This window comes from Blennius ocellaris, assembly GCF_963422515.1.
Source record: "Blennius ocellaris genome assembly, chromosome: 11".
Lineage (NCBI taxonomy): Eukaryota > Metazoa > Chordata > Actinopteri > Blenniiformes > Blenniidae > Blennius > Blennius ocellaris.
The window spans coordinates 13,018,641-13,043,740 of record NC_137660.1 but is presented as its reverse complement, the minus strand read 5'-3'; the positions used below and the strand labels follow the sequence as shown (position 1 = coordinate 13,043,740).

General features: G+C 43.4%; 1 protein-coding gene across 4 annotated transcripts; it reads left to right on the top strand.

The window, feature by feature from the left end:
• Positions 1-460: 460 nt before the first annotated feature.
• aebp2 (AE binding protein 2) lies at positions 461-24,574 on the top strand (the record flags this gene model as incomplete). Of its 4 annotated transcripts, XM_080504272.1 has the most annotated exons (10): positions 461-987; positions 1,973-2,183; positions 3,356-3,463; positions 3,599-3,785; positions 5,343-5,467; positions 12,155-12,222; positions 19,277-19,318; positions 20,626-20,739; positions 21,837-21,866; positions 23,427-24,574. In XM_080504272.1, 10 exons carry the CDS (start codon positions 461-463, stop codon positions 23,431-23,433), a joined length of 1,419 nt encoding a protein of 472 aa, XP_080360398.1. The 4 variants fall into 4 exon arrangements, 3 of the variants coding, with proteins under 3 accessions (XP_080360398.1, XP_080360399.1, XP_080360400.1); XM_080504273.1 differs by lacking the exon at positions 19,277-19,318; XM_080504274.1 differs by lacking the exons at positions 19,277-19,318; positions 21,837-21,866; positions 23,427-24,574 and having other exon boundaries at positions 20,626-20,743.
• Between the last annotated feature and the right edge of the window lie 526 nt (positions 24,575-25,100).

The window sequence follows — 25,100 nt, the reverse complement described above, 5'->3', positions numbered from 1 at the left end:
GAAAGTGTGTGTGTGGTTTTATGTTTGCCCTGTGATGCACTGGTGACCTGTCCATGGTCTATCCTGCCCTCGTCCATAGTTAATTAGGATTCCAGCGTTTCGAGATCCTAAAGCAGTGTAAATGATTGATGAGGGATGATGCGTGAGACGTGCATGATTACTGTTTATTATTTAAAGATAGATGCTGTAATAAACCATGAAATCCTCTGTGTGCTTGCATCGGTAATCAGACAGCACAGACTCGTATTGTCTTGTCTTCATAGTGGTTCTCTGGCTGCAGACTGATTTAAACAATTGATATACGGAAACACATGGAAAGTTGGATGGACTCGAGTGTCTCCTCCTCGCGCCGCCTCCGACCAATCAGAGAGCGAGCTGCGTGCTTGGCCCCGCCCTCCTCCTCCCGGGGCATGACTTGAGTTGTACTGCCCGGAGTGTCCTCACGTCGTCCGCCGCTGAAATGGCTGCTGAGGCCCCGCAAGAGACGCCCGCAACGAGCGTGGAGAGCGACGCACCGCCGACGGAGGCAACCGAGGAGAAAGGAGAGGCCCCCGCCGAGCAGGAAGCCCCGCAGCCGGGCTGCAGCGTAGAGCCGAAGACGGAAGAGGTGGAGCCGGTTGCCGGCGAGGAGAAGCCCGCTGCAGCGGCGGACAAGGCCGCGGCCGAGGCGGTGACGGACGGCGCTGCCGCCGCGGCAGCCTCGGAGGGACCGGAGCTCAAACCGGAGCCCGACCAGAGCCCCGGGGAAGGTAGCAGCGACCCCGCCGGGGACAGCGCGGTGAAAGAAGCCAAGGAGGAGCCCGCGGAGGAGGGTCGGAGTGCGGCCATAGATGAGAAGAGCAAAAGTGAAGATGGAGAGAAAAGCAGCAGCGGCGGAGGCGGAGGAGGAGGAGGCGGCGGCGGCGAGCTGGGAGACAAGAGGCGGCCGAGTGTGGAGATCTCCTCCTCGGATGGTGAACCGCTGAGCCGCATGGACTCGGAGGACAGGTCGGTGGGAGAACAGCAGCTGGTTGATGAGCATGCAGCAGCTGCTGACAGGTGGCAGACATCCTGCCACATCCGTGAGAGAGAACGCGCTCAGAGCTGCCAAATAAGCCCACAGTTAGTTCTAAATTAACGTTGCATGCATGCAGATTGGTGATCCACGTGTCAGCCCGGACGTGCTTTGAATGGTCTTGAAGTTATGTATGATATATTGGCATTCGGAAGCTTTCATTTGCATCAGATCCTTGCAGTGCAATGCAGTGTCCAGTCCTAAATCTCTTCCCCCTACTGCAACACATCACATTTTGCCCCCAGCAGTCCCGTTACAGAACTTCATTTTTGTTGTGGACAGCACTGCATGCTTGAAACCTCTATGAAGAGTTTCTGTCAGACTGCCCTCCAAACACTTTTCTGATTTGCATATTGGACCATGTGTGTCCTCTATGACAGTGGCTACAATGCATTTACCTTGGAGCTGGGAGAAAGCCTGCAGGTCCCCTCTTCAAGCTAAATATTACAGAAAAGCCAAACACTTCAAGGACAGCCTTCCGAGTAGGTAAAGCCGAGATCACAGGTTTGGGAACCAATGTTCCAAACTATTGGGTGTAGTTTGCAGCTTGTTGTGGAAAACGACTCTTCTGCCAGTTAAGCTCCACTTTTTAAGTGAATTTAATCACGACGGGAAGAAAATGTGAAAAATCAATGCTACTGAAATCAATCGACACAAACGCAAAACTCGATGTAGACCGGGATCTTGACGGCGCTGTCCCAATAAGATCATTGTTAGACTTGGTCTGATGCAAGTGAAAGTGGCATGCATGGAAAAATCAGTTGCAGCCTGGAGGCTTATGCGGTTTGTGACTATCTAATGTGGCAAGTAATAGCGGCACCTGTTCTTTTTTGTGGCTGTGCTGAGCTGTGTTTAACGCCCGTGTTACTGCGTTTCCCCCTCCCCTCTGTCGTCCTCCTTCTTTTCTCTCTGCCTCAGTATCAGCAGCACCCTGATGGAGATGGAGAGCACGGTGTCCAGCGGGCGCTCCACCCCGGCCATGATGAACGGACAGAGCAGCGCCAGCTCCTCTGGGACCAAGACACTGGCGTACCCCTGCTGCTGGGACCTGTGTCCGCAGTGCTTCAACTCCAGCCCCGACCTGGCTGAGCATATCAGGGGGATTCACGTGGACCGGCAGAGAGGAGGGGTCAGTCGGCTTCCTCTTTGCTCAGTCTGACATGTGGTCCGGTCTTCTCCTGTCTCCTGTCGCTGAAACTCAAGCTGCAACAAACACTACGTCTTATTTTTATGTTTAATTATCGTATTCCAGGGTTGCTTCCACCTGATGTACAATTATGCATTAAACATGGGCGAGTTTGGATATCTTAAAGGTGAAATATATAATGGCTAATGAGAAAAAGTCCTCAAGCACGATGCACCGCTGTGGTGCTGGGTTATGTGACGCCGGTCCAGGTTGACCTTCCTCCTCAGATTTCTGCCTTCTGTGCCACCTGATGGTGTATTGATGGTTTACGTGCGGGTGCACAGTCTGTTAGAGTGCCGAGGAAACCTACCAATGACGGCGTTGAGCTCCGTCGGGTTGAGTACTGCGCCCGGTGAAAAGACTGCAGTGACTAACCACTGCCACCTATAAAGCAATTAGTTATTAATGTTATTGTACATTTACACTATTCAAAGCAGCGACTCTCGGTCTCTCTGAATGGCTACATAATTGATCATTTGTGTTCAAACAAAATCGCTTGCTCCTCGGAGGCCTTTTAACTCCCCTTGTGAGCAGCAGTTTGCTTTAAAAATATCCGTCAGCATTTTATCCGCCATGAGCTGACAAAGCCAATAGAGCCATTTAATATGGGGCAAAGTCATTTATGCACATTTGTGGAAAAACGGATGAACAGGTGCCCATTCCCTCAATCCCTTTTTGACATATCGATCACCTGGATAGTCCAATTGTTTGTTTCCTCCTCTCAGCAGTTTGTGTGTAGTCTTCTCTGACAAGAGAAGTCAACCTTATTTAGTTTCTTTAAAAAAAAAAAAGGCAGTGTCCTTCTCAGAAGCACTGATGTGATTTCTGGCTTTTGAGTGTAATTTGTGTAATAAGTTGTAAGATGTGAGGTCTTTGTTTTGTCATTTTAGAGGACAATTAAGTCTATTTCTCCTTGTTGTGTCACCGTCTGGCACATCAAGATCATCTGTGATTCTCATCAATGGTCTTTGATTTAATTTGATTTAATTTTTTTTTTTTTTTAGAGAGAAACTGACTTAAATTGCAGTTTGCACTCTTGTTTTATGACACATCTCATCTCTGCCACCTGTGCCCTCTGACATAATCATGTCCATGTCTGCCTTTTTGTTCCTCAGGTGTTCGTTTGTCTTTGGAAAGGCTGTAAAGTGTACAACACGCCGTCCACCAGTCAGAGTTGGCTCCAGAGACACATGCTGACCCACAGCGGAGACAAACCCTTCAAGGTCAAACCCACTGTGCCCTTTCTGCCCCCCCCCCCCTTCCCCCTCCCCGCTTCACGCTCCAATCGTCCTCCTCCATTCTCAATATGCGCAGCGTCCACATGTAAGACCAACCTGTGTGTGTTTCCTCTGCTGCAGTGTGTGGTCGGTGGCTGCAACGCCAGCTTTGCCTCCCAAGGAGGTCTGGCTCGCCACGTGCCGAGTCACTTCAGCCAGCAGAGCTCCTCCAAGATGTCCAGCCAGGCGAGACTCAAGGAGGAGTCGCCCTCCAAGGCTGGACTCAACAAGAGGAAGAAGCTCAAGAATAAACGCAGGTGCTCCCTACGTACGTACCTCACAGGCACACAAACTACTTCACAGTGTTTCTTCTCCTGTCTGTAACCCAGTTTTCAGGGACTATGTAGGTTGCTTCCTGTGGGCCGGTTTTGCTTCACACGGCTAATTCTGAGTTTCATTTTGTGTTGTTTAATTCTTGATATAAGATAATGGAATCTGAGGAAAAGTATTTTTTTTTTCCTGTGAGAACATTTCCCCCACAGATCAGTGAAATCTTTGAAACTCAATGATGAAACCCATTGCTCGCTGCGATTTAAAGAGCATAACTCTTTGTTCTTTGGTTTACATTGTGTTTGAGTAAAAAAACTAAATGTAATTTAAAAGGTTTCAAATGTGACTGAAGTAATAATTGGGTGAACTTATGTCACTATGAGAGGACGGGTGTGAGAAAATGCAGAAGTCAAGATGAAAGAAAATGTAACTTAAAACTTGAACGTCTTTGCCAGTTGTCTGTCATATTATTGTATAATGTTCTCCCGTTGACCAGTTCATCGGACAGTAGTACTTTTTGAAAACGTGTCTCAGTTTAGGGCTTCTGTAAAACACAGTTGATGAAATTGGATTTCTGTTGTAGCAGGGTTTAATGTGTTGACATATCGAGACAAAATTCATTTTTGGCTAATTTATTATTCACAAGTTACAACAATGAGTAATCTACTAAAAAAAAAAAACGTTCTTAAAGTGTGATTTAAAGGAGAAATGGTCAGTCAGTGATAAGGTTCCTCAGCTTGGTTGCAATAACATTTTTTATCTTGATTCTCTTTTTTTTTTTTTACATATATATTTAAAGATGATTTGCATTTCCTCATATTGGTTCAGGAGCAACGCTCGGCACTCTCTTTGTCCAAGAAAACCTGAACTGAACCGAACTATGTGGGTGCCGCACTGCCATGTTGGCATGCATGTTACAACTCGCTAATAACTATCAGTCTTATTTTAATCATAATTAGCTTGTAACCTTGCTCCTGTCGGAGCCCCCGCAGCTCTTTCACATGTCGGAGGGTGGACTTACGTGATGCACCTGAACGCATCACTCATAGCGGTCCGCTCCTGCAGTTAAAACCGGACCAACATCGTGGCTCGGACAAAAACTCTTATTGGTGAAACGGTTCAGAGAAATGTATTTCTGAAAGCATTGGAAGCGTGCCGTTGAAAAGTTAAAACTTCATCCTGCAGAAGCTCGGAATAGAAACTAAATGATGCCACAATAAACCGGAAACATTTAAATTTACAAGTAATCCTACTTTTTTTTTTCTTCCAAATATACTCTTGGTAAGTTTAAAAAAAAAACAACAAAAACAACCAGCTGTTTTTTTTTTTTTTTCTCTCCAAGCTTGTATTCATGTAAAAATTTTATTTTTCCATGATTAGATGATTCTGCTGCAGTTGTGGTTTGTTGCAGAAAACCCCTGGCCTTATTTTTCTGCTTCACGTATTCGGGGGGGCGGGGATCTCAATGGGGGCTTTGATATTTAAAGGTGTTTTTTTTGTTGTTGTTTTTTTCCGACTTTGCCACCGTCTGAGTTTGCGCCTCTCTCCCCTCCAGCGAGGCCCCACGACTTCTTCGATGCCCAAACCATGGATGCTATCCGCCACAGGGCCATCTGCCTTAACCTCGCCACCCACATTGAGAGTGTGGGCAATGGCCACAGTGTTGTCTTTCACAGTACGGTATGTGCTTCACTTCTGCATGTCTGACTGTCTGCTTCCACTTTAATGGCCTTAAACAAAACAGGACGGATTCCAACGGAAAGAGTCGGACGCATTTCCATGCCTGGTGTTGACTTTGACCAATGATCTGTGTGTTTTCGCCGTTCCAGATATGCATTGCACCATGTAAAAGAGAAACATCTTTTATGGATGAGGGAGGATAAGAATTGTCCATCGCTCATGCAGTCATTTTACAAAATATTCTGAAGAAATAGTTGTATTATTCTGTGAAGCTGTCAAATCTGCTTCACCGGCAGCAGTGCTGGCTGTGGATGTTGAGTGACGCACCTTTTTTTTTTTTTTTTTCTGATTCAAGCCGTCAATCAAATGTGGAACAGAGCCTCTCGACTTCAAAGCATTCTTTCCACTGTAAATTCTACCCTATCTATTATCACTTGGCGTTCGTATCACACGTGAGCCGAAGAAACTGCAGACATAGTGTAGCTGTCAGGACATATTTCTTAATACACCGCAAACAACTTCTATACTTCACACAAGATCAGCCATGTAGCAGATTTCCTTCATAGATCGCGAAGCCGTCTGATATCGCTCGGCAAGAAAACCACAAATCCGTCAGACTCATTCTTCACTCATCTTAATCACAATCCGTACTTCTCCGGGGAGATTAGAAAGGCTCAGTTGTTGCCACATATGTGCACCACTTTTTTTTTTTTTTTTTTAGTTTTCCTTCCAGACAACAGGGGGCATGGAAGAGTCGCTCTTTGAACGTCTGCCTCCAATCATCTGAGCAGATTTCTTTCTTTTTCTTTTTTTTCCTTCCTGCTTTGCACTCGGATTGAACCTGCAGAAACGCCTCTGGGCCTGATGTTGTTTTTCTTTGAATCAGGCTTCACAGGAAAGACAATTGAATTGTTTTGATGTGATGCTGTGTGGTCCATTGTGAGCCCGGCGCACGATTCATTATAAATGAACTGTAAAGTGCCTTTGCACCTTCACATGGAAGACACATCGGAGCACTCACAGGAAAGGCTTCTTTTTTTTTTTTTTGTCCCCAGGAAAGCATTTTACTCGCATTTACTTCGCGTGACAGTATCGTCAACATCCGAGTGGTGTCGATTAATTATTGAAGGTTTCTCACCATAAAGACATGTTAAATGTGTGAATGGCAGATTTTTATTTTTATGAATCAATGCTGTTGCTGCAGAGCTCCACCAGGGAGCAGTCTGTCCCTGTTAAATGATGCTGTGAATGTCTTTCTTTTTTCCCTTCTTGGAAGCTGGAAAAAAGAACTAAAATTCATCTGCTGCTGCCCGATCCTCTCCTATATCATTTCTTTCTCAACCGTCTTGGTCACTTCCATCTCGGCAAAGTCTTGCAATGCATTTCACAAAGCAGCCACGTCAAGTGGCGTGCTTTACTTGAAAAATGCGGCCCGCGTTACCTGCTGCAAGCACGCCGTTGAGAGCAATTTCCCTTTCATGTTTTCCCTGCAGTGAGAAACCAAAGTCATAAATTATACATTTCATGAACCGTTCTACTGTGGCATGCTGCCACTGTCTAACTAAGCAGAAACAATAGATTCATCTACATATCCAACCTCAAGATGAAAGCAAAACCTTCTTTTAGTGCTTGACATATGGATGAAGCCACATTAACCACATTAGTATGTGGAAAATACAGTCATGCATATTAACGGGAGACTTTCCCGGGAAGAACGTCCTCTGCACCGTACTGTACTTCTGCACAGACTTTCAGGGTCACGGTGGGCTGGAGCCAATGCCAGCTGACGGCATCACTCACTGGATAGGTCGCCAGTCCATCGCACAGAGACACAGTCACATTCGCTCCTATTTGAAGATGCCAATTCACTTAGTGCACTTTTGGACTGCGAGAAGAAACCAGAGTATAGGGAGAACTGCACATACATGAGCAGAATCACACAGGATTGCTGCCCAGTACTGCAAGGTGTGGCTTCGTACAACATAGTTAATTATTATGACATTAATATGTGAGACTGTAGTGTCTCCACTGAGCTGGATTACATTACCTAATCCATGTATATGGTATACTGGTATTATAGAACACATCAACGCTCAAAGAAAAAAAAGCAATGAGATAAAGACTGGCTGTTGAAATGAAATCAATCTCACTATCTGCAAAGCAAAACGTATAAAGGTTTGTCTGTAATGGTGGCTTAAAAGCAGATGAAGGGTTCCTCAGGGAGGTTGTTCCCCAGTGGAGCGTGACAAACGCCTCTTAACATCACACCCAACCGTCTCAAGCAAAGTTCAACATCATTACAAAAATATACTGTATGTTACAGCTGCTTTACTGGATCACACGACTTTGTACAAGTGTGCGTAACAAAGTGGTCCGTGGGCGTATATCACATTGCACCATGCGTCCTTCCGTCCATCGTGACTGCGGTGTCCAGGGCCAATCGGAGCCTTTTTGGGGTGAAGGCAGGTCAACACACTGTCACTCTGAACGTACACAGTCACACCTACGGGCAAGTTTAGATTCAACAATTGGCATGAAAGTCATGTTTTTTTTTGGCCCGAGAGCTGAAAGGACAGCGCCAGGAGGAAACCTACGTGTTCTCAGGAAGAAACATTTAAACTCCCCACATTAACGTCAACGAGCGCAAATGGTATTAAATGGTGCTGGAACCCGGAGACATTCTCACTATGAAGTGAGTGATAATCACGACACTAATGCACGGAGCCACACTTGAGATAATGAGGAAAAAATAAAGCCCCTTCACGTCATTCTACAAAAAAACGAGTATTGTTCGATCCCGTCTGAATGATCCCACCGTGAAATATAAAAAGTTAATTCTCAAGCTGCAAATAGAGGTCAAGTTTTCCAAGAAGGTTTAAGTGTGCAGATGACTTCCAGCGTGCGCAAATGCTCGATCGCATTTCCCCAACTCGATGAGCGTTTTTGAAAATGTAGTGTGCGGTTTAACGCAGACTCACTGTTGCTTTTGTTCATGTTTAAGAGCAATTATAGTTTTGACGTCAGTGTGATCCTCACTGCAGTCTTACTCTGTTAGAACGGCTCCATTCAGCGTTTTTCTGCTCCGCTCCTACAAACCTCAGTTGCTTGGCGGCAGCCAGGAATTTGAAAAAAAAAAAAAAAAAAAAAGCGAGAGAGAGGAGACGAAGATAAAAGCTTGGGAAGAGGTTAAGAGAGGTAACTGCATACTTGGACCCAGACTGAGGAGGAGGAAGAGCCCAGTCAGAGGAGAGAACAGGGAGGGAAAGGGGGGGGGGGGGGGTCACGTGAAGGCGAGGGTCATGGAATCGGAAGGCGATCTGGCGTTCTTGTTTTCCCTAATCTCCGGAGGATTGTGGCGGAGGACTGCTCAGCGCCAGAACCCTTCGCCCCCCCCCCAGTGGACCCTCCCCGGCCCGGAGAGATGGAGCAGAGCTGTTGGGGGGGGGGGGGGGGGGGGGGGTTCTGTGGAACTGGGCCAGCGGGTCTGCTGACCCGCCAGAGGAACTCAGTCATGTTTATGATGGGATATTTTTGTTATTGCACCGATCTGCGTCATCCACAGCTTGACCCCGCCGACACTAGACAGGCACCCACTTTTAGCAGGCTTCTTTCAAACTCTCGCTCTCCTCCAACCTCTTTGTACCGCCCTCGCTTTCCTACATGGGGGGGATTAAGATCTGCCCCTTGAAGCACAAACTGCCATCATCAAACCACTCGCTTTGCAAAATCACTTCATGCTGCTTAATCGCGGGCCGCTTTCTTTCTCCTCCGCCTTTACATACGAAGCCATCGCCCTTTCAAGTGCCGCTCTGACTTGTGACTGTTCACCAGGTGCTTTGGGGAGCCCGAGGACCCGGGTTAACAGCTATGCATTTTTAATTAAATTGGGCAGTAATGCGGCCGGCTGCTGTGCCGGGTTTGCAGCCCGAGGGTCTGAGTCGACTCGTGTGAAGGCCACTGCAGCCGGCACAGCCGAGCCTTTTGTCGTCTCCCAGTGAGAAAGTGGCGTTTGTGCTTCGTGTGGACGAACTGAGTCGGCGAGCCAGCAGATAAAGGTGGAGCCAGATAAGCCAGAACAAAATAAGATACAGTAAAATGGCAATTTATGAGGTGAGAGTTAAAACTCTGGAAAGTTTTTTTTTTTTTTTTTTGTTCCTTTTAACATTCGCTCATTCTCTAAAACAGTACTTTCCCTGTTTTTTTTTGTGTTTTTTTTTAATCGGTTACGTAGTTCCTTTGAAATACTTCTCTGACCAAAACAACAAAAAGGCTCATTTTAAGTGACCCAGTGGAGCAGCTACCTTCAGAGTGCCTGTAAAAGGCTGCAGCGCCCCTCTGCGTTCTGTAGACCCAAAATATTAACGAATTCAAATAATGATCAACAAACTCAACATGCATAAGCAATAACCTTCAAATTAAAAGCATTTTTCAGTTTCCCTGGCCTCCTCTAGATTGTAGTAAGCATCTTATTATGGTTTTGTTTGTGCAAATCTTATGTCGAAAACCTCTGAGTCGGAAAAGCCTTTGGCTCACTTTGGTAATAACAATATCAAAATAATTGTGAAATTAGTTACACTTTGAATTATTATTATTTATTTTTTTTTAATTAAGTTGAACTTAATTAACAGGTAACATGATGTAAGCAGGTCTTGGCTACATGTTCACAACGATCATATAGACACGTTATTTTAGAAAGCGTGGACTTCATTGTTGGTGCAGTTTCCTGACTTTGGATGTTGAAATTTTTTTCTGAGCACATGTTGGTTTCACTGATATATCGATACACGCCACATAAGACTTTATTTCATCAGCAAGACTGCAGGTGTCTATGTGACTTTCTTTTAGTTCGAAATAGTTTTGTTTGTTTGCCACATGAAACATGTATGACACATCTTTACAAAGGTCTATACAGTAGGTTTTACGACATCGGAATGTACGCCAATTCCTGACGTACAAAAACAACTATAGATGTGTTTGAAAGGTCTGAGAGCACAGGATGGATCCCAATAACTACTTAAATTACCTTTTTCTCAGCTATGGAGAAGACATTTGTTGTCGTTTGTAAATATTGTTTAGAGGCTCATAATTGCACAAAACCAATTGCATACTCCAAATATGTGGCTCATTTTAAGTTTAAGGTCCAAATTTATTTTCGTGTTTTACTTTTATTTTCATGAACCACGGGAGATCAGATCTGACTAATTTGAGTAGAAAGAATTGAACATTCCAGTCAGTTTCATCATTCCACCTCGTGCAGTTGCTTTGCTCTCTCCTTGCTTTAATGCCTGAACACTTTATTACAGCCAAGAAGTAACATTTGCCAACTCGGCTGCGATTTGCAGAGACGCCTGCAGACAAATGTGAAGGATCTGATCCAGCAACAACACAAGTAATTTCTGCTAACCTAGCTTAACTATTCCTTTAAAAAAAAAAAAAAAGCTCATCAGTCGGCAACTCCACATGTTTGTGTCCTGTTGGCTTTTCTCTAAACTGCAGCCAGACAGCTAAAGAAAATTTAAAAAAATAATAATAATTTCAGACGAGTGCAGTGTTGGATGAATGCAGCGACTCAGGCTCACAAACATGCGAATGTGTGTTTTTCGCCGAAAGATGAAAAGTTGTGAGAAGAGTAGAGTGATTCTAGGTCTGCGTCTCTGTGAAGCCTCCTCCCGCCCGTCCTCAAAGCAGTTTCCATCAGTCCCACAGCGAGTCCCCCAGAGTCAAAGAAATTATTTCAGATATTGGTGTGCGTAAGAGAGAAGTTCTTCACATGTGAGCTCATTCACTCTCCTAAAAACAGACACTCTCAGAAAAAAAGGGCCATTGACGCAAGAGGTTCGAGATGTGGCTATTTTTGACACTCCTGGTTATTTTCTTAGCTTTTCTTTTCCCCTATGACAATATTTGTGAATTCCTGACCAATTTTACTATAAACCAACACAGCGTGATGGATGTCACGGTATGCATTAACAAAAAGAATTCAGGAAATGTGGTATCATCTCAGCTGTATTTTCTCAAGAAGTAAAGCCTTGGAAGTTTGTTGTGGCCATGTTGGGAGTTCACGACTTGAGTTATTCGAACAGGTAACAAAAGGGAGAGTCGACGCGATGTGGCAGCTTACTGCAGAAACGCCATGAAGTCGGTTGCAACTCTCCATCTGAAAGCATTGCGGTGTAAAGTGTGGAAGCGTCTTTTTCTGACGCCACGCGCAGGAGGAGCAGCGATTGGTTGATTAAAAGATAATGTCTCGTGTACCGCACGTGTCCCCCTGCCTCTCGAGGATCCGGCGTCCACATATTTACTCGCATCATTCTCCGTCTCGCAGTAACGTTGCACGGGAATGTTATAGACCTCGCTGTGCTTTTGCTTGCATTATTAAGAGTGCTCACTTTGCTTGTTAGTATAATGATCAGCTTCTATCGCTCGCTAAGATGTTTGAAGCATGTAGCCTCATTATTCGTCAGAAAACGGGGCCAAGATGAGGACATGTCTTTGAAGCCGGTCTCCACAGACGAGAAAGGATGCTGCAACACGGGCTCAACCTGACGCATTTGTGTGAATGTAGAACACCACCAATTGCCTTTTTAAAGTGGACAATTACCGGTTAATGTATGCTTGTGTGAATGTCTCTGTGCTTTTCCTTAATTAAGCTAATCTGTGTTTTTGCTTGACGCTCTCTGTGTGCAGGTGCTCGCAAAACGGAAAGAAGGATCTGGAAAGGTGAAGGTTCTTCTCCACTGGACGCCTGAAGACATGTTAGTAAAACTTTTCCTCCATTCTAATGTGAATTACAATTAGCCATCGTGTTTTACTCTAATACAGAGTAAGAAGAAAAACTGTATGTCTGCCTATAAGTGATATTACTCATCAGCCTTAACATTATCGCTCGTCTTATCGCTTTTTTTCCCCAAATATCCTGCACATATTCAACCATGCAAAGCTTGAACCATTTGTACAAACATTTCCTTTTTGAGCCACAGGGTTGTGTGCATGCATGAGTGCACACCGACGTGTGTGTATCCGTCTCAGATAGTTTTACGATTCTCCTTCATACAGTTGCGCACACAACATGGGGGCCCTCCTTCACATCAGGGCTTCCCTATAAATCTCCCTCTCTTGGCTGATCTAGAATTTGTTGTGGAGAACTTTGACTCTATGGGATTTGGGTGTCCTGTAGTCCAAGTCTTCAAAGGAAGTTATCAGAGATGTAATTCTGTGTTTTAGCACAGAAACGTCAGTCGTAGAAAAGAGTGGAGGTCAAAGGTTTCTGTTCCCGTCTGGGTCAGGTGGTGGTTCTTGCCAGAGCTCAAGTCCATCCGTTTATTATTTAGTATCAATTTCACCATGAACATCAAAACTTTTCAGTGTCAAAAAATATAGAGAGGAAAGACTCAACAAAACCATGAAAAGAGAAAAGAATAGTAAAGAGGGAAATGAATGTCATTGTAGACTTGATCCTACATCCTGCAGTGCCTAGACTACATTAGATGGACAAGAACCACACTGCCTCAAAGCCATATAAACATATAGCAGCTTTATTAGAAGATGGTCCAGGGTAACTTGAGAAAGTGTTGAACAAATGATTGGAACCTGGAAAGCCTGGTCCAAGAAGTTTCAACCGTGAGACTCCCAAACTGAACCTGTGAGCTGGTTCCACATTAGAAAAGCCCGAGAGTCCAAAGCTCAGCCTCCTATTCAATTTTAGAAACTATAAGAAGTTCTAATGAGTCAGAACTGTGAAAACAAAGGTTTTGTTTGTTTTTTTTTACTGGAATTTCATGCTTTAAAATAATTTTTTTTTCCCCCACATCAAAGTAAAGTTTGCATAATGCTTCCATCATGCTGAGGTCCGGGGTAATAAATGCACCATCATTCAATTTCTGTCCCTTTTACACAACAAGATGTGTAAAATAGGCTGATGGAGAGAGCTAAAGACTCCCAATGCTCTGTGATTCTCAGCAGTGCTCCTGCTAAAGGGGCAGCTCGAGCCACACTTCCAAGTCTCCCACACTCTCGCTAAAAGGCTTGAGTGCACAGCTTCTGAAGATAATCAGAACAGAATGGCTAAGAATGAGAGAGAGAGGGGGAAAGGGTGGAGAGAAATGAAGAACGAGGAAGAGAACTAAGATGTATGAATGGTGAAGAGACTGGGGGGGAAAATAAGGTCGGACAAGGTGAAAAGAGTATTATAAAGTAGATGTAATTGGTTTGGAGGGGGGGGAGTGGCACAGGGTAAAGCAGCCTAGATGATGCAGCATGTGAGTTGCACCTTTGAGCAACTTTTACCTTTCTCCTGTCAGGTCGGTGCCATTTTGTTAGTTTTTTTTTTTTTTTTATCTTTCCTCCCTTCAAATCTCTCTGATGTACCCCTCCAGTCTTTTCCTCACTCAGCATGTGGGAGTTTAATCAGCTGCAGAGAGAAAGGAAATATGGGAGAGGCAGTCAAAGTTTGGTCATCAGGGAAGACCGTCGCAGATTAATTCCAATGCCAGAGACGTAGATGGAGAATGATGCTGAGACTCTGAGAGATTCAGGCAGAATAGATGAGGACAGAGTGGCGGAAGAGAGAAATGGAAGTGGGACCAAACTGCATGTGGGTGGGAGGAATGTGAGGAAGAGGCAGGATGAATCCACACATAATCACTGATTAACCAGAGGGCTCCAAAGCAGTCAGGTGTTCCGTCGACCCACACAGGAGAAAGTAGTTGCTTTACTCAATCGTACATTCACTGTTTGGCCGAGTGCTTTTTTTTTTCTTCAGTTTTTACGCTTGAATTGTACAGAAAAAGCTTGGGAAGGAAATACAGTATAACGCTTCATTTTAATCTTCCATGGTGCTGGAGTTCTCTTCCAAACCAGGTAAATTTGACCAGAGAGGAAAGTATATGCACAACTATATATTATTAGTTATGGTTGATTTTTGAAGTTTTGTAGTGATACAGGGGCGGTTCTGTTGAACACCTTTACCTCTGAGCATGGCTAGCTGGTCATATGCAGCCAACGCTTTAGAGCAGATGGACAATAACGCAAAGCAAAGCCGTATTTAATTTGCTGCAAAGACAACTGAGGGGAAAATAACCCAAGAACTGAAGAATACCAGTGGTGTCTGTGGCTTCAAGACTTCAGGTTACCGTCGACTGCAAATGATTTGCGACCAAATATTACAATTCCAGTTTGATTTATGATACTACCAGTCATATAGGGTGTCGGGGAGGTCTAATGTGTCATCATTTCTACACTCTTCCCCTGATTTGTATAATAATTGCACTCGTCTTTATTGTTTTCACATCAGCTTTGTTCTGAGGCAAATATTGATGGTGTTTACTGTAGTACAGGTTTATCCAGAGAATGCAATAAATTACTGTGGGCATGTATCATTTTTAAAGAATAATTGTTGGAAATATTCAATTAGAGCTTTTTATTAATCTAATCTGTTAGTTCCTCAATGACAGATTGTACCTACTGCAGCTAGCTAGCTAGTTAAACTAAGATTAACTCCACAGTTTGGACCTAGAAAACACTTGGACACATGCGGCTCCTCAGAGAAAAAGGCTGTACCGTTACAGAAAGTTAATGTTTTTATCATTCGGATGTTCCTCAAAGAAAAAAAAACCAAAAGCTGCTTTTACAAAAAAAATCCTCTGCAACAGAGCAGTAACTCGTTTTCCTCCGTATGTCAACTTCCAGTCTTTCACACAGTATTTAGCCGAGGTTGCCCGACGTGAGAGTTTTATACAGCGAGGAGGTTTCCAGGCAGAAAGCATGACAGAGGTGTGATGTGGAAGTCATTAAAGTTTATGGAAATGCTGCTGTGCACACAGTCTCACCTCTGTTGTCCCGTTCACACACACAAAAAAAAAACCCTGCAACAACTCTGGAAAAAAAATTATGTGAGTGGGACAACAAATGCAGAAAGTAAAGCTATGTTTTTGTCCGCACATTTTTATTGGTTTGTACCAATAAATATTTTGGGACATGGTTTTATGTATTTTACCAACTTCGCAAAAACTATGATTTATCATCCAAGGACCAATCGGTTAGATTTTAGCGAGTGCCCGTTCTCGTTTTTATTCTCGTTTGCAGTTTATGGCTCAAACTTAAATTTTTCATGGGGGTAAAAGAAATAGTTGAGTCGGACAAACTAATTTGACGAATTTCAATCCTATAAAGCTTTGCACATTTGAGTTGCTGCAGTTCTTGAGCCGTAAACTCCGACATCCACACCTGAGTGACGCGCTGAGCTGAACTCTGACAGCAGTGAGACGACGGCCGGTTGTGTTCCGACCGCAGTCGGACCCGACTCCATGTTCTCCTTCAGACGTGCACATTACACGGTGATCATCGAGTCAGACATCAAGTGTCATGACTTTCAACTCCGTTTGTGTGTTGTGTGCGCGTGAGTCGATGATTAGCGGTGTGAATGTGGGAAGTCATGTTTATTAAGGCTGGAGCCAACCGTTCACATTCACACTGACACTCATTAACTCCATTTGGATTAATGAGTAACTGATTAACATGACCCATTCTGTACATGAATTACCCGCAGTTCACGGAGGAGGAGGAGGGTGGTGGAAAATGATGGGAGGGAAAGATAATTGGCATCTATGCTGTGATGGATGCTTGAATAGATTCCTGTTCATACTGTCGATTGCTGTAGAATAATAAAGACTGGAATAAGCTGACAATGAACACACTGAGCCATTTCACCCTCCTCGGCTAACTGAACAAAATCCTCCACCTACCAAACTTCAGACTGATCATTTCCATAAAATGCACCTTGTTTCTGCTCAGAAGGAAAAACAAATCATTAGCTACAAGCTGTCGACACTAATTCAGCTTGCAGAACTTGAGCTCAACAATCTTTTGGTCCGCGAATCATAAGCAGTGGCCATTCATGGTATAAAAATGTGTTTTCTTTTACGTCTTTCCAATCATTGATGAGCCACAGTCCACTGCTGAATGCATTTTCAGGAAATAGCTGGAGTAATTTGGTCTTCGCTCTATATATGGTCATTTTTTGTTTGTTTAATTGCATTCCTCTGACGGGAATGTAACAAAAAAAAAAAAAAAACAACCTGGTGTTCGTCACTTTGGTCTGCACCATAAACATTTCCATATGAAGTGAATCAAAGCAGAAGAAGTACATGAATGACACAACAGCTGCTACTTTTATGGTAAACCATGTTTTTTTTTTTCTTGATGAATCCAAAAACACTCGCATCATGCCATCATGATGTCACAGATGGCAATATTATACAACTGAGACCCGAGCTGAAATATCAGTGACGCTGCCATGAAAGTTAGCAAACAAGCGTTTTCCTCAAAGCCATGCTTTCGTTGAGTTTGTGAAAACCTGCATGCCATAACGCCTATAGGAGAGTTTTTTTGATTTGGACATTTCACTGTATTTCGCATCAGAAGGTATCATTGGATTTGGTTTTATGTTGAGATTGTTGTAATTTCCAGGAGTAATTGATTGGTTTTTGTGGAAATATAGACATTTTCACCACGTACACTCTGTGCCGTGACAAAAGAAACTTTAAAGTTAAAATTTAAAGGTTATTATGGCACGATTTTTATCGCTTCACTCGAGGTAAAATTGGGCTGAATGTGGCCCCTGAAAATGTGTTGGACACTTATCAAGATGCTGGATTTCCAAGATTGGACAGGTGAGCAAGCAAATGCCTGTACCCATAACTCCCAACACAACACAGACATGAGCTGATTGTTTCCGATCTTTTCATTTTAAAGCTTTAAACAAAGAAATGTGCGTACTAGACTTTTTCTAGTTGTACGTCGCTACAGATACCCAGAAGGGAAAACGCTGTTTCACTTGCATTAATCTCAGAAACTAATGCATGCACATATATTAAGTCATTCTTCATTTCTACCTGCGTCCTTCTTTCTCCCTGATATGATTCATAATGAAGTTAAAGCAACTACATGCTCCTCTTTCGTGCATGCACCGTGAGAATTAGCATGTTGATTAACATTTTATAGCAAATATTTGGAATAAGTCATCAGGCGTTTTTGCAGGCAGGTACAGATTGCTGATGCGGTGATTATGCTTCAGCACTTTTTAGGCTACACTGAGTTTTCCAGCCTATGAACCAGCTTTCTGAGCTCTGCACAGTCATGCAGTTTGTCACTGCAGCAGTCATTCCCGCTGAGTTCCATATAAAGCCCTTTCATATTTTTTGTGACTTTAATATACACTTTGCCGCGCGATACTAAACGCATCGCTCCCGTCATCACCGGGCGCTTCAAGGACTGAGGCCAGGCGTCATTCAGAAGACACGCAGTCCTCCGGTGGCTCCCTCTGCACAACCTTCACTCACAATATACATTTACACTCATAAAGAGGCGAGCCAAGAAACAATCTCCTCTGGAAAATAAAACAAATCCATTTGTCTTTATTTGGCTTGGTGTGACTGAATGGGGGCTTTGGGTGGAGTCATCTTTGGCTCTTTGGAGAAAAAAAAAAGTGTGTGTGGATGAGCACTTTTTTCAGTTCTACCTTCCTGTTTTTCTCCCACTCATCAGAATATGATCACTCATCGGCAGCACATTTGGCTCCTTGTGTTCACGTATGCTCGAGCACACACACGCAAAACACTCCCAACACTCTGCAAGTCCTCTCCTCTCATTTGAGGTTTGTTTTGGATGAGGACAGTAACTCATGACTAATCTAAACTTTAAAGTCCCTCTGAAAGAGGCTGTTTCTTGTCTTATACCTGCCTCTTCTCCACTTCCTCTTTCCTTTCTTGCCTCCATTAAAGGGGATGGAGACACTTTTGGCACCTCGGTCAGTCAAGAGCAGCAACTTGGATCACACTTCTTCTTTTTTTTTTCCTTTTAACGAAACAAGAACAAAATATTGCTTCAACCCATCCCTGAACTTTCATAAATTTAAATACTTATTTCCAAAATGAGATCAGTTCCCTGTGGGCATGGACAATTTGCTTACTTTATTATTTGCACGACTTCTGTGATTGCACAGTAGCTACCTGTGTTTTGCTTAATCAATACAAAAGCGTGTCTTGTTCATTCGTTAATTCAAGTACATTGTTATTGGATACAGTCTTACGTAGACCAATAGATAGCGACACAAATATCTGCGTCTTGGCTGCATTCACCACCACAATGGATTTGAAGGGAAACAACCAAGATGTGCTTCAGGTGCAAACTTTCAGTTTTGGTGTATGAACGGTCCATCTACAATCCACCTTTTAGCCAAATCCAAACATGTTTAACATTTACTTGATGTTCCCTTTCAGTAAGCGACAGTTTGAAGTCAGATGCTTCTACAGCTGTCTTCACTTCCTACTTGGTCTTGGATCATTTTCCTTTTAATTTTGTCTTCCGCAAAGGAAAAGCAGCATAATTAGATTCAGGTCAGGTACTTTACTTGGCCATAGCAAAGCATTCTCCCTCTTTGCCTTCAGAAACCTGGGCTGTTTTTGCACTATAGGCTTTGTGTAATTGTTGCTCTGCACAGTGAGGCTCCATCCAACGATTTCTCAAGAATTTTGGCGCTTATAAGATGTGTTTTTCTACACTATTCACCTCATTTGGATTTAAATGCCTCAAATTAAAGTCTTCACTAAAAAAAAAAGCGGCATCTTGATTATTTGATTTCAAATTGGTCTGCAGAGCAAAAACTTTAATATATATTTAATCACATTGAGGTGGTGGGAGGGGTGGATGATGGGGAGGACATCGAGCAGCTTGTGCTTCATTTTAATGCATAGAGTTCTCTACGTAAAGCACGATTGATTGAAAATGCTGTCAATATCTAAACATTTCTAGGGCTGATTGTGATGGGGTGTCAGATGTCACGCCACGAAAAAGGTAACTTGGCCCCATGTAACAGTGGAAACAAAGGTAACATGATATTGACATGATTTTAATTCAACACCTCAAGTGTTTAGTTATAATAAACCACAGAGGCTTTAAGGGCACTACAGCATTTATTGAATAGGTCTGTCGAGCAAGCGCCATCTTCCAGGCACTTAAGTATGCCATAAAAGCCTTCACCGGTGTGTTGCTTTACATTAGCATGGGTGCCTTTCCTCTTTCCGCTCCCTCTGTCTTTTCCTGACCTTCACTTTGCTGCTTCACGCCACTTTTGTTCTCTCCTGTACTTCACCTCCACCTTTAACTGTAATACATGTGCAGAAGTACCTGCACACCATCCCACTGAATGGGCTGACTAGGCATGTGAATGAGTGATTTGGCTGGCCGGCTGCCTGCTTGCTTAACTGCCGCCTGCAGAGTGTGTGTGTGCGCGTGTGTGTGTGTGTGCGCGTGCGCGCCTGCAGTGTGTGTGTGTCCGCGTCTCTCGGGGCTCCTGCGATGACGCACATAGTGACGGGGGAATGCTGGGGGTGGAGACGGGGAGGTGGGAGCGGGAGAAAGGAGGGGAAGCGCAGCAGACTTGCTAAGCTCTTTGTTTCTTTCTTCTGCACCTCGACTCGCAGCAACCCCCTGAAACCGCTGTGGGCTACAGCGAGGTGCCACCGAGCACGACGGGACATTATGCGTCAATCGGAACACATCAACCCTTCAATTTGAAGGGCCTGTCTAATGACCTGCCATCAATTTGATCTTTTCTTCAACTTACATGTGCACAGAATCCGAAGTTTTTGGTATTATTTCTATGTTGAGGCAAGATATGGCATCATGAATACAAACAAAGGAACAGCATCTTGATCTTAAGCATTATTCTATAATAGAAAAATGACTTATCAGCTATATTTACTTACAATGAAGCAAAACAAACCAGTTTGAAGTATTTCAGTTTGTGGATACAAGATCTTAAACGTTCACCTTTCCATCGTATTCAAGTTTTCCTCTGATCCACCCACATGTATATGCACAAAGTCACACCCAGGCGATCTGTTCATTCTCAACAGACGACAGTACATATTGTACATGCATGCCTGCATGTGTCGCTGCCAGCTTGTTGATCACGGCCATGTTAGTCTCAGAAATGTTCTCAGCATTAACGGAGTTATTGAGCCTTCATCTCTCTCTTTTAACTTCACGCTCGCTCCATCCTCCATTTTCCTCTGCGTTGCTCTTGTTAAGCCGTGATAGCCTGACCGTGATGTCCTCTCTTTTTCCGTCTCTCTCTGCATGTGTGCATTGTCTTGCAGACTACCTGATGTGTGGGTAAATGAAACCGAGCGATCCCAGCTGAAGACTAAAGTGGTGCACTTATCGCAGTTACCACAGGACACAGCCATGCTGTTAGACCCAAACATCTATCGGTGAGTGTGCAGAGATGCTTCCAGCAGCCGCGCATTGACACACAAAGCCATATAGAGATGTATACTGATGGATGAACAGCCTTAAGGCTTTTAGTTGTTAGGCTCTAAATATGCTTTATTCTTATATTCAATACTTATCGATTTACTGATTGTGGGTAGATACTCTTCATTGCAGTCAGATACATTGAATACAGTTCTATGATTTCAACATCAATATATGAAGGCGCAATGGGTGTTTACTGTTTTCCCTTCTGGTCTCCACATCTGTGTGTGAACATATTGAATAAAAGACCCGACGGACTGACTTCTTTTATGAGAAAAAACAACTTTATACCAGCAGGTGGTGCCAATTCTGGATTCAGCCATTCAATTCTGAAACCAGAGAGCAGAAAAGAAAAGCATTTTGTGTGCACACTGTCTACTGTACCTATCTCGTAAAAGAGGTCAAATTTGAGTATCGTCAGACAAACCGCCTCTAATCTTTTTGAACAAAGTTTATGATGCAACAGAAACACCGTTTTTTGTATACAGGGCAAACCGTTGCTTGTTGTCATGCAAATGTAACTCCACAGCTTCAGTTTTCCCCGATCTTTAAATCTGTCTAAACACGAGCTGAGGTACAGTGTGAATCCACGCGCCGCCCTGCAAGGACAGTCATCACAGACCTGAAAACAAGGTTAACTTTATGAGACCCCATAAAGGGCTGAAAATTAATCCTGAAAGAAGAGCAACGTGCCTAAAATAACACAGTGGTCATCTTACCGGAGATATATGGCACACGAGTGTGCTAATCAGCACACAGGCTGAGTGATTTTAATTAGACCTGAAGGCTCAGTAACTGCAGGGGCTGCTTCTGGCCTCTGGTTTCATAGTTGAATATAACCGTCAGCACCCAGCCAATTTATGTCAAGGTTGTCCTACTGCATGAAATCCCCCAAACAAATGTGGTTTTCGATGCATGTGGCAGCGTGTGTGGAAGCCTGAACAGACACGACGAACGGAAACGGAGAAATTTGCAGATTACTTTGTTCCCATTTGTGTGAAAGTATCACTGACATATTCTTTTTTTTTTTCTTTTTGGCCTTCTGTGTTTTCAGAGCACTTCCTCAAAAGCGGCTGAAATGCAGGTAAGCCGGAAAAACTCAGCCGCCATAATATTACGACCTTGACAAGTGAATAGGACTGATTTTTTTTTTTTTTGCCACAGAATTTATTAGTGAGTGGGGGTCTATTGGGCAGGATTTTTTTTTTTTCTGTTAAAAGTAGGACAAATGGGCAAGGGGAGGTAATATGAAACGAGCAAGTTTGGTCAGCAGAGCTCAGGATCTATCAAGAGTGGGAAAACATGGAAAATCAGTGACGCAGGCAGGGAGTGAAAACTGGCCCACGTCGTCCGGTCCAACAGATGCTGGTTCTGATGGAAACATGTCGGAGTGCAGTCTGTCACAGTTTGTTGTAAATGGATGAGCAAAATAGTGCCAGTGCAATCTTGCTCATATCGTTATAATCTTGAGGTTTATCACTGTAAATTCAGAACTTGGTTCACCGGATGCACCACAACTAATTAAAATCTTTTTATCAAAACCACAAAATCAATGTGATGTATAAATCAGTCAAAATAAGGTTAATTACAGTATACTGCTTTTTTCCCAGTGGAAAAATGTATTTATCGTGTTAAATGCATTTTAAATAAAGTGTTGGTGTTCACAATGGTGGGCAGTAGCAGAAAGCTCTGTGGGACAAAGGAATGCCTTTTCCCAGTCCCAATTTATAATAAAACTACCAACTATAATTGTAAAAGACGCTTTTTTAGGTCTGGGTCTATTGTTTATGAAATAGAAACAAATTAGGATATGAATAAGTGTCCTACTTAAGAGCTGCTGATAATATGAGAAATGACCAGGTGTTTCTAAGTGATAGCATCTAACTAGCGTAAGAACAGCTCAACGTTTTATTGCCTGTTGCTTTCAGCAGCTGCCAACAATAATTGGGGGTCACAATGTGGCTCAAGTTGTGTGATTCATCCTCCCACATTTGTGAAAACCCCTGCATTGAAGGCAGAATTGGCATTTTCTCGTCACAGCCATGTCACTTTAAAGATGTCTGAAGTATTTACGTTATAACGTCAGTGTCTTTAATCAGCGCAGCTTTAGAACTTCACGTCAGCGTTGATTCACGTGACCCTGACTTTATTCTGCCGCGTTCGCTCTACTGTAAAGCTGGCACTGGTACACTGTGGCCCTCGCACGTTCAGAATGTCCATTTTCTTTTGGGGCGTGCCGTAGATCGCATGATGCCGAGGCAGTGACGATATGGTAACGTTGGCGCATCCACAGAATCACCCGTGGCTCTCGGACCCCTGTGGTGAACAACCACTGCAGGGGATTATTTATCACCCTTGGTGTCATGGTGCCTGTGGAACACAAGCTGAGGTGAAAAAAAAAAAAAAGAAGTCACGTTTAAGCCACGATTCTTGGCTCTTCTTCATCATTTTTGGACGGTGTTTATTATTCCATTAATTGACCTGAGTTGAGTTTCAGCTCTGAGAGTGTGATGTGGATGTGAGAGGGAGCCGGCTCACTGTCTGAGCTGCCAGAATCAACCCATTTTTTTTACATTGTAATCGCCGTGACGACAAACTGAGAACAAATCCCTCTCTGTGTCTTTCTCTCCTGTTTCGTGCTCAGCCTGTAAGGAGTCGTCTGTGGACTTCATACTTGAGGGGAAAGCCGTGTTCATAGGAGGTTTATCTGTATGGGATGAAAGGCACTTCATCTGTCTCTGCCGAACCGGGGGATGACAGTGGCGCTAAAAGGAAGTGAAACTTGCTATGCTGCTCTTCTTTTTTCCCCCCCTCTCTCTTCAATATTGTCTCTTCAGAATGACTTTTGTAGCAAACTGTGGTATAAAATGGGACTGAAATCTTCTTAAGTTTTTTTTTATTTTTAAAAAAACAAGCACCAAACTTTAATTAATTCTCAGTAATGTAAAAAAAAAAAAAAAATGTTTTGTGTAAGTTTGACACACAATACTCCATATTTTATAACTGTTTGGTGTAAAATATTTATCAAGATTTATAACTTATTTTTATACATCAATTCTTGTGTACTGTGGATTTTTGTGAAGGTTTTGAATGAAACCGTATTTACTGTGATAATATATGTTAACTGTTACCTGTAGGACTGTTGGAAAAACGTCTGGTTGTAAATATGTGGTATTTGACATAATAATGATCCTATTTATACCTAATGAATGCAGTACTGTTAACTGTGTGTATGGCGCAGGCCTGACCTGTATTTAATGCAAGTGTTACAGGAGCAATAACTCCACAGGTTCAGTGGGAGGGCAGTGAACAAATGATCAGAAACATATGATTGTATGTCTATTTTCTGTTCAGATATCGAGGATACAAGCAGAGTGTGGCTGTTGTGAGCTTTTCCTCCTCTCCGATTGCACAATCGCATTGAAACTGATTTTACCCCTTCCGCCAAGCACCTCTGAGACACCTTCATGTCTTCACTTTCCAAAAACAATATCTCACCAACATAGTTGGCCTCGCTTAATTTCATGTAAAAGTGCAATGAAAATGCAATATTTTATATCACTGTAGGGGGCAGTGTTGAGTACATGGGGGTGCTCCTGGTTTATATTAATTCTGTTTTTATCAAAACGTATACAAAAGATAAGAGAGAGGCTTTATTGTCTTTGTACGAATTACACGTCAGTGTGACAGCACAACAAAGTTTGCCCCTCATCCACAGCGGTGCTGGAAATAAAAAAGGTCATACAATTTCATTCACACATTACAATACGTTAAATCCACTGAATGCATCACTCTGCCAGACATGCCAAATAAGCAACTGTCAAAAATTAACATTCGTATAATCATAAATTCTATAAGAATAAATGTGCATTGCATAAACAATATATCAGTAAATTGCAGTTTTAAACTGAGCAGTAAAGTCACTCATTTGCTTTTCTCAGTGTCTCTTGCTGTGATCGGCTCCACTCGGCCTTCCTGCATCTTCCCCAAGTCTTTCCTGTATTCGTAGCCCATCTTGAGCATGAGCTTGGATCCGATCCCTCTGGTGTGCGCCTCCCAGCCACCGAAACTCGTACTGTTAAATGTTTCATCAGACGCTCCACCGGAGTCGGAGGAGATCGGGTCGTCTTTTCCTCAAAGGTGGGATGATGGGGTCGGCTTCAATCACGGCGTCTTTCAGTAGCAGCGGGTCAGATTTCACTGTAAAGAAACCGTCCTTGATTGTGGCCCGGGATCTTGAAAACATAGGTGGACTTAACTTTCTTAATTCTGACCAACAACTTCCTTCCCTGAATTTGACATCCTGAGCCCTCAGCAG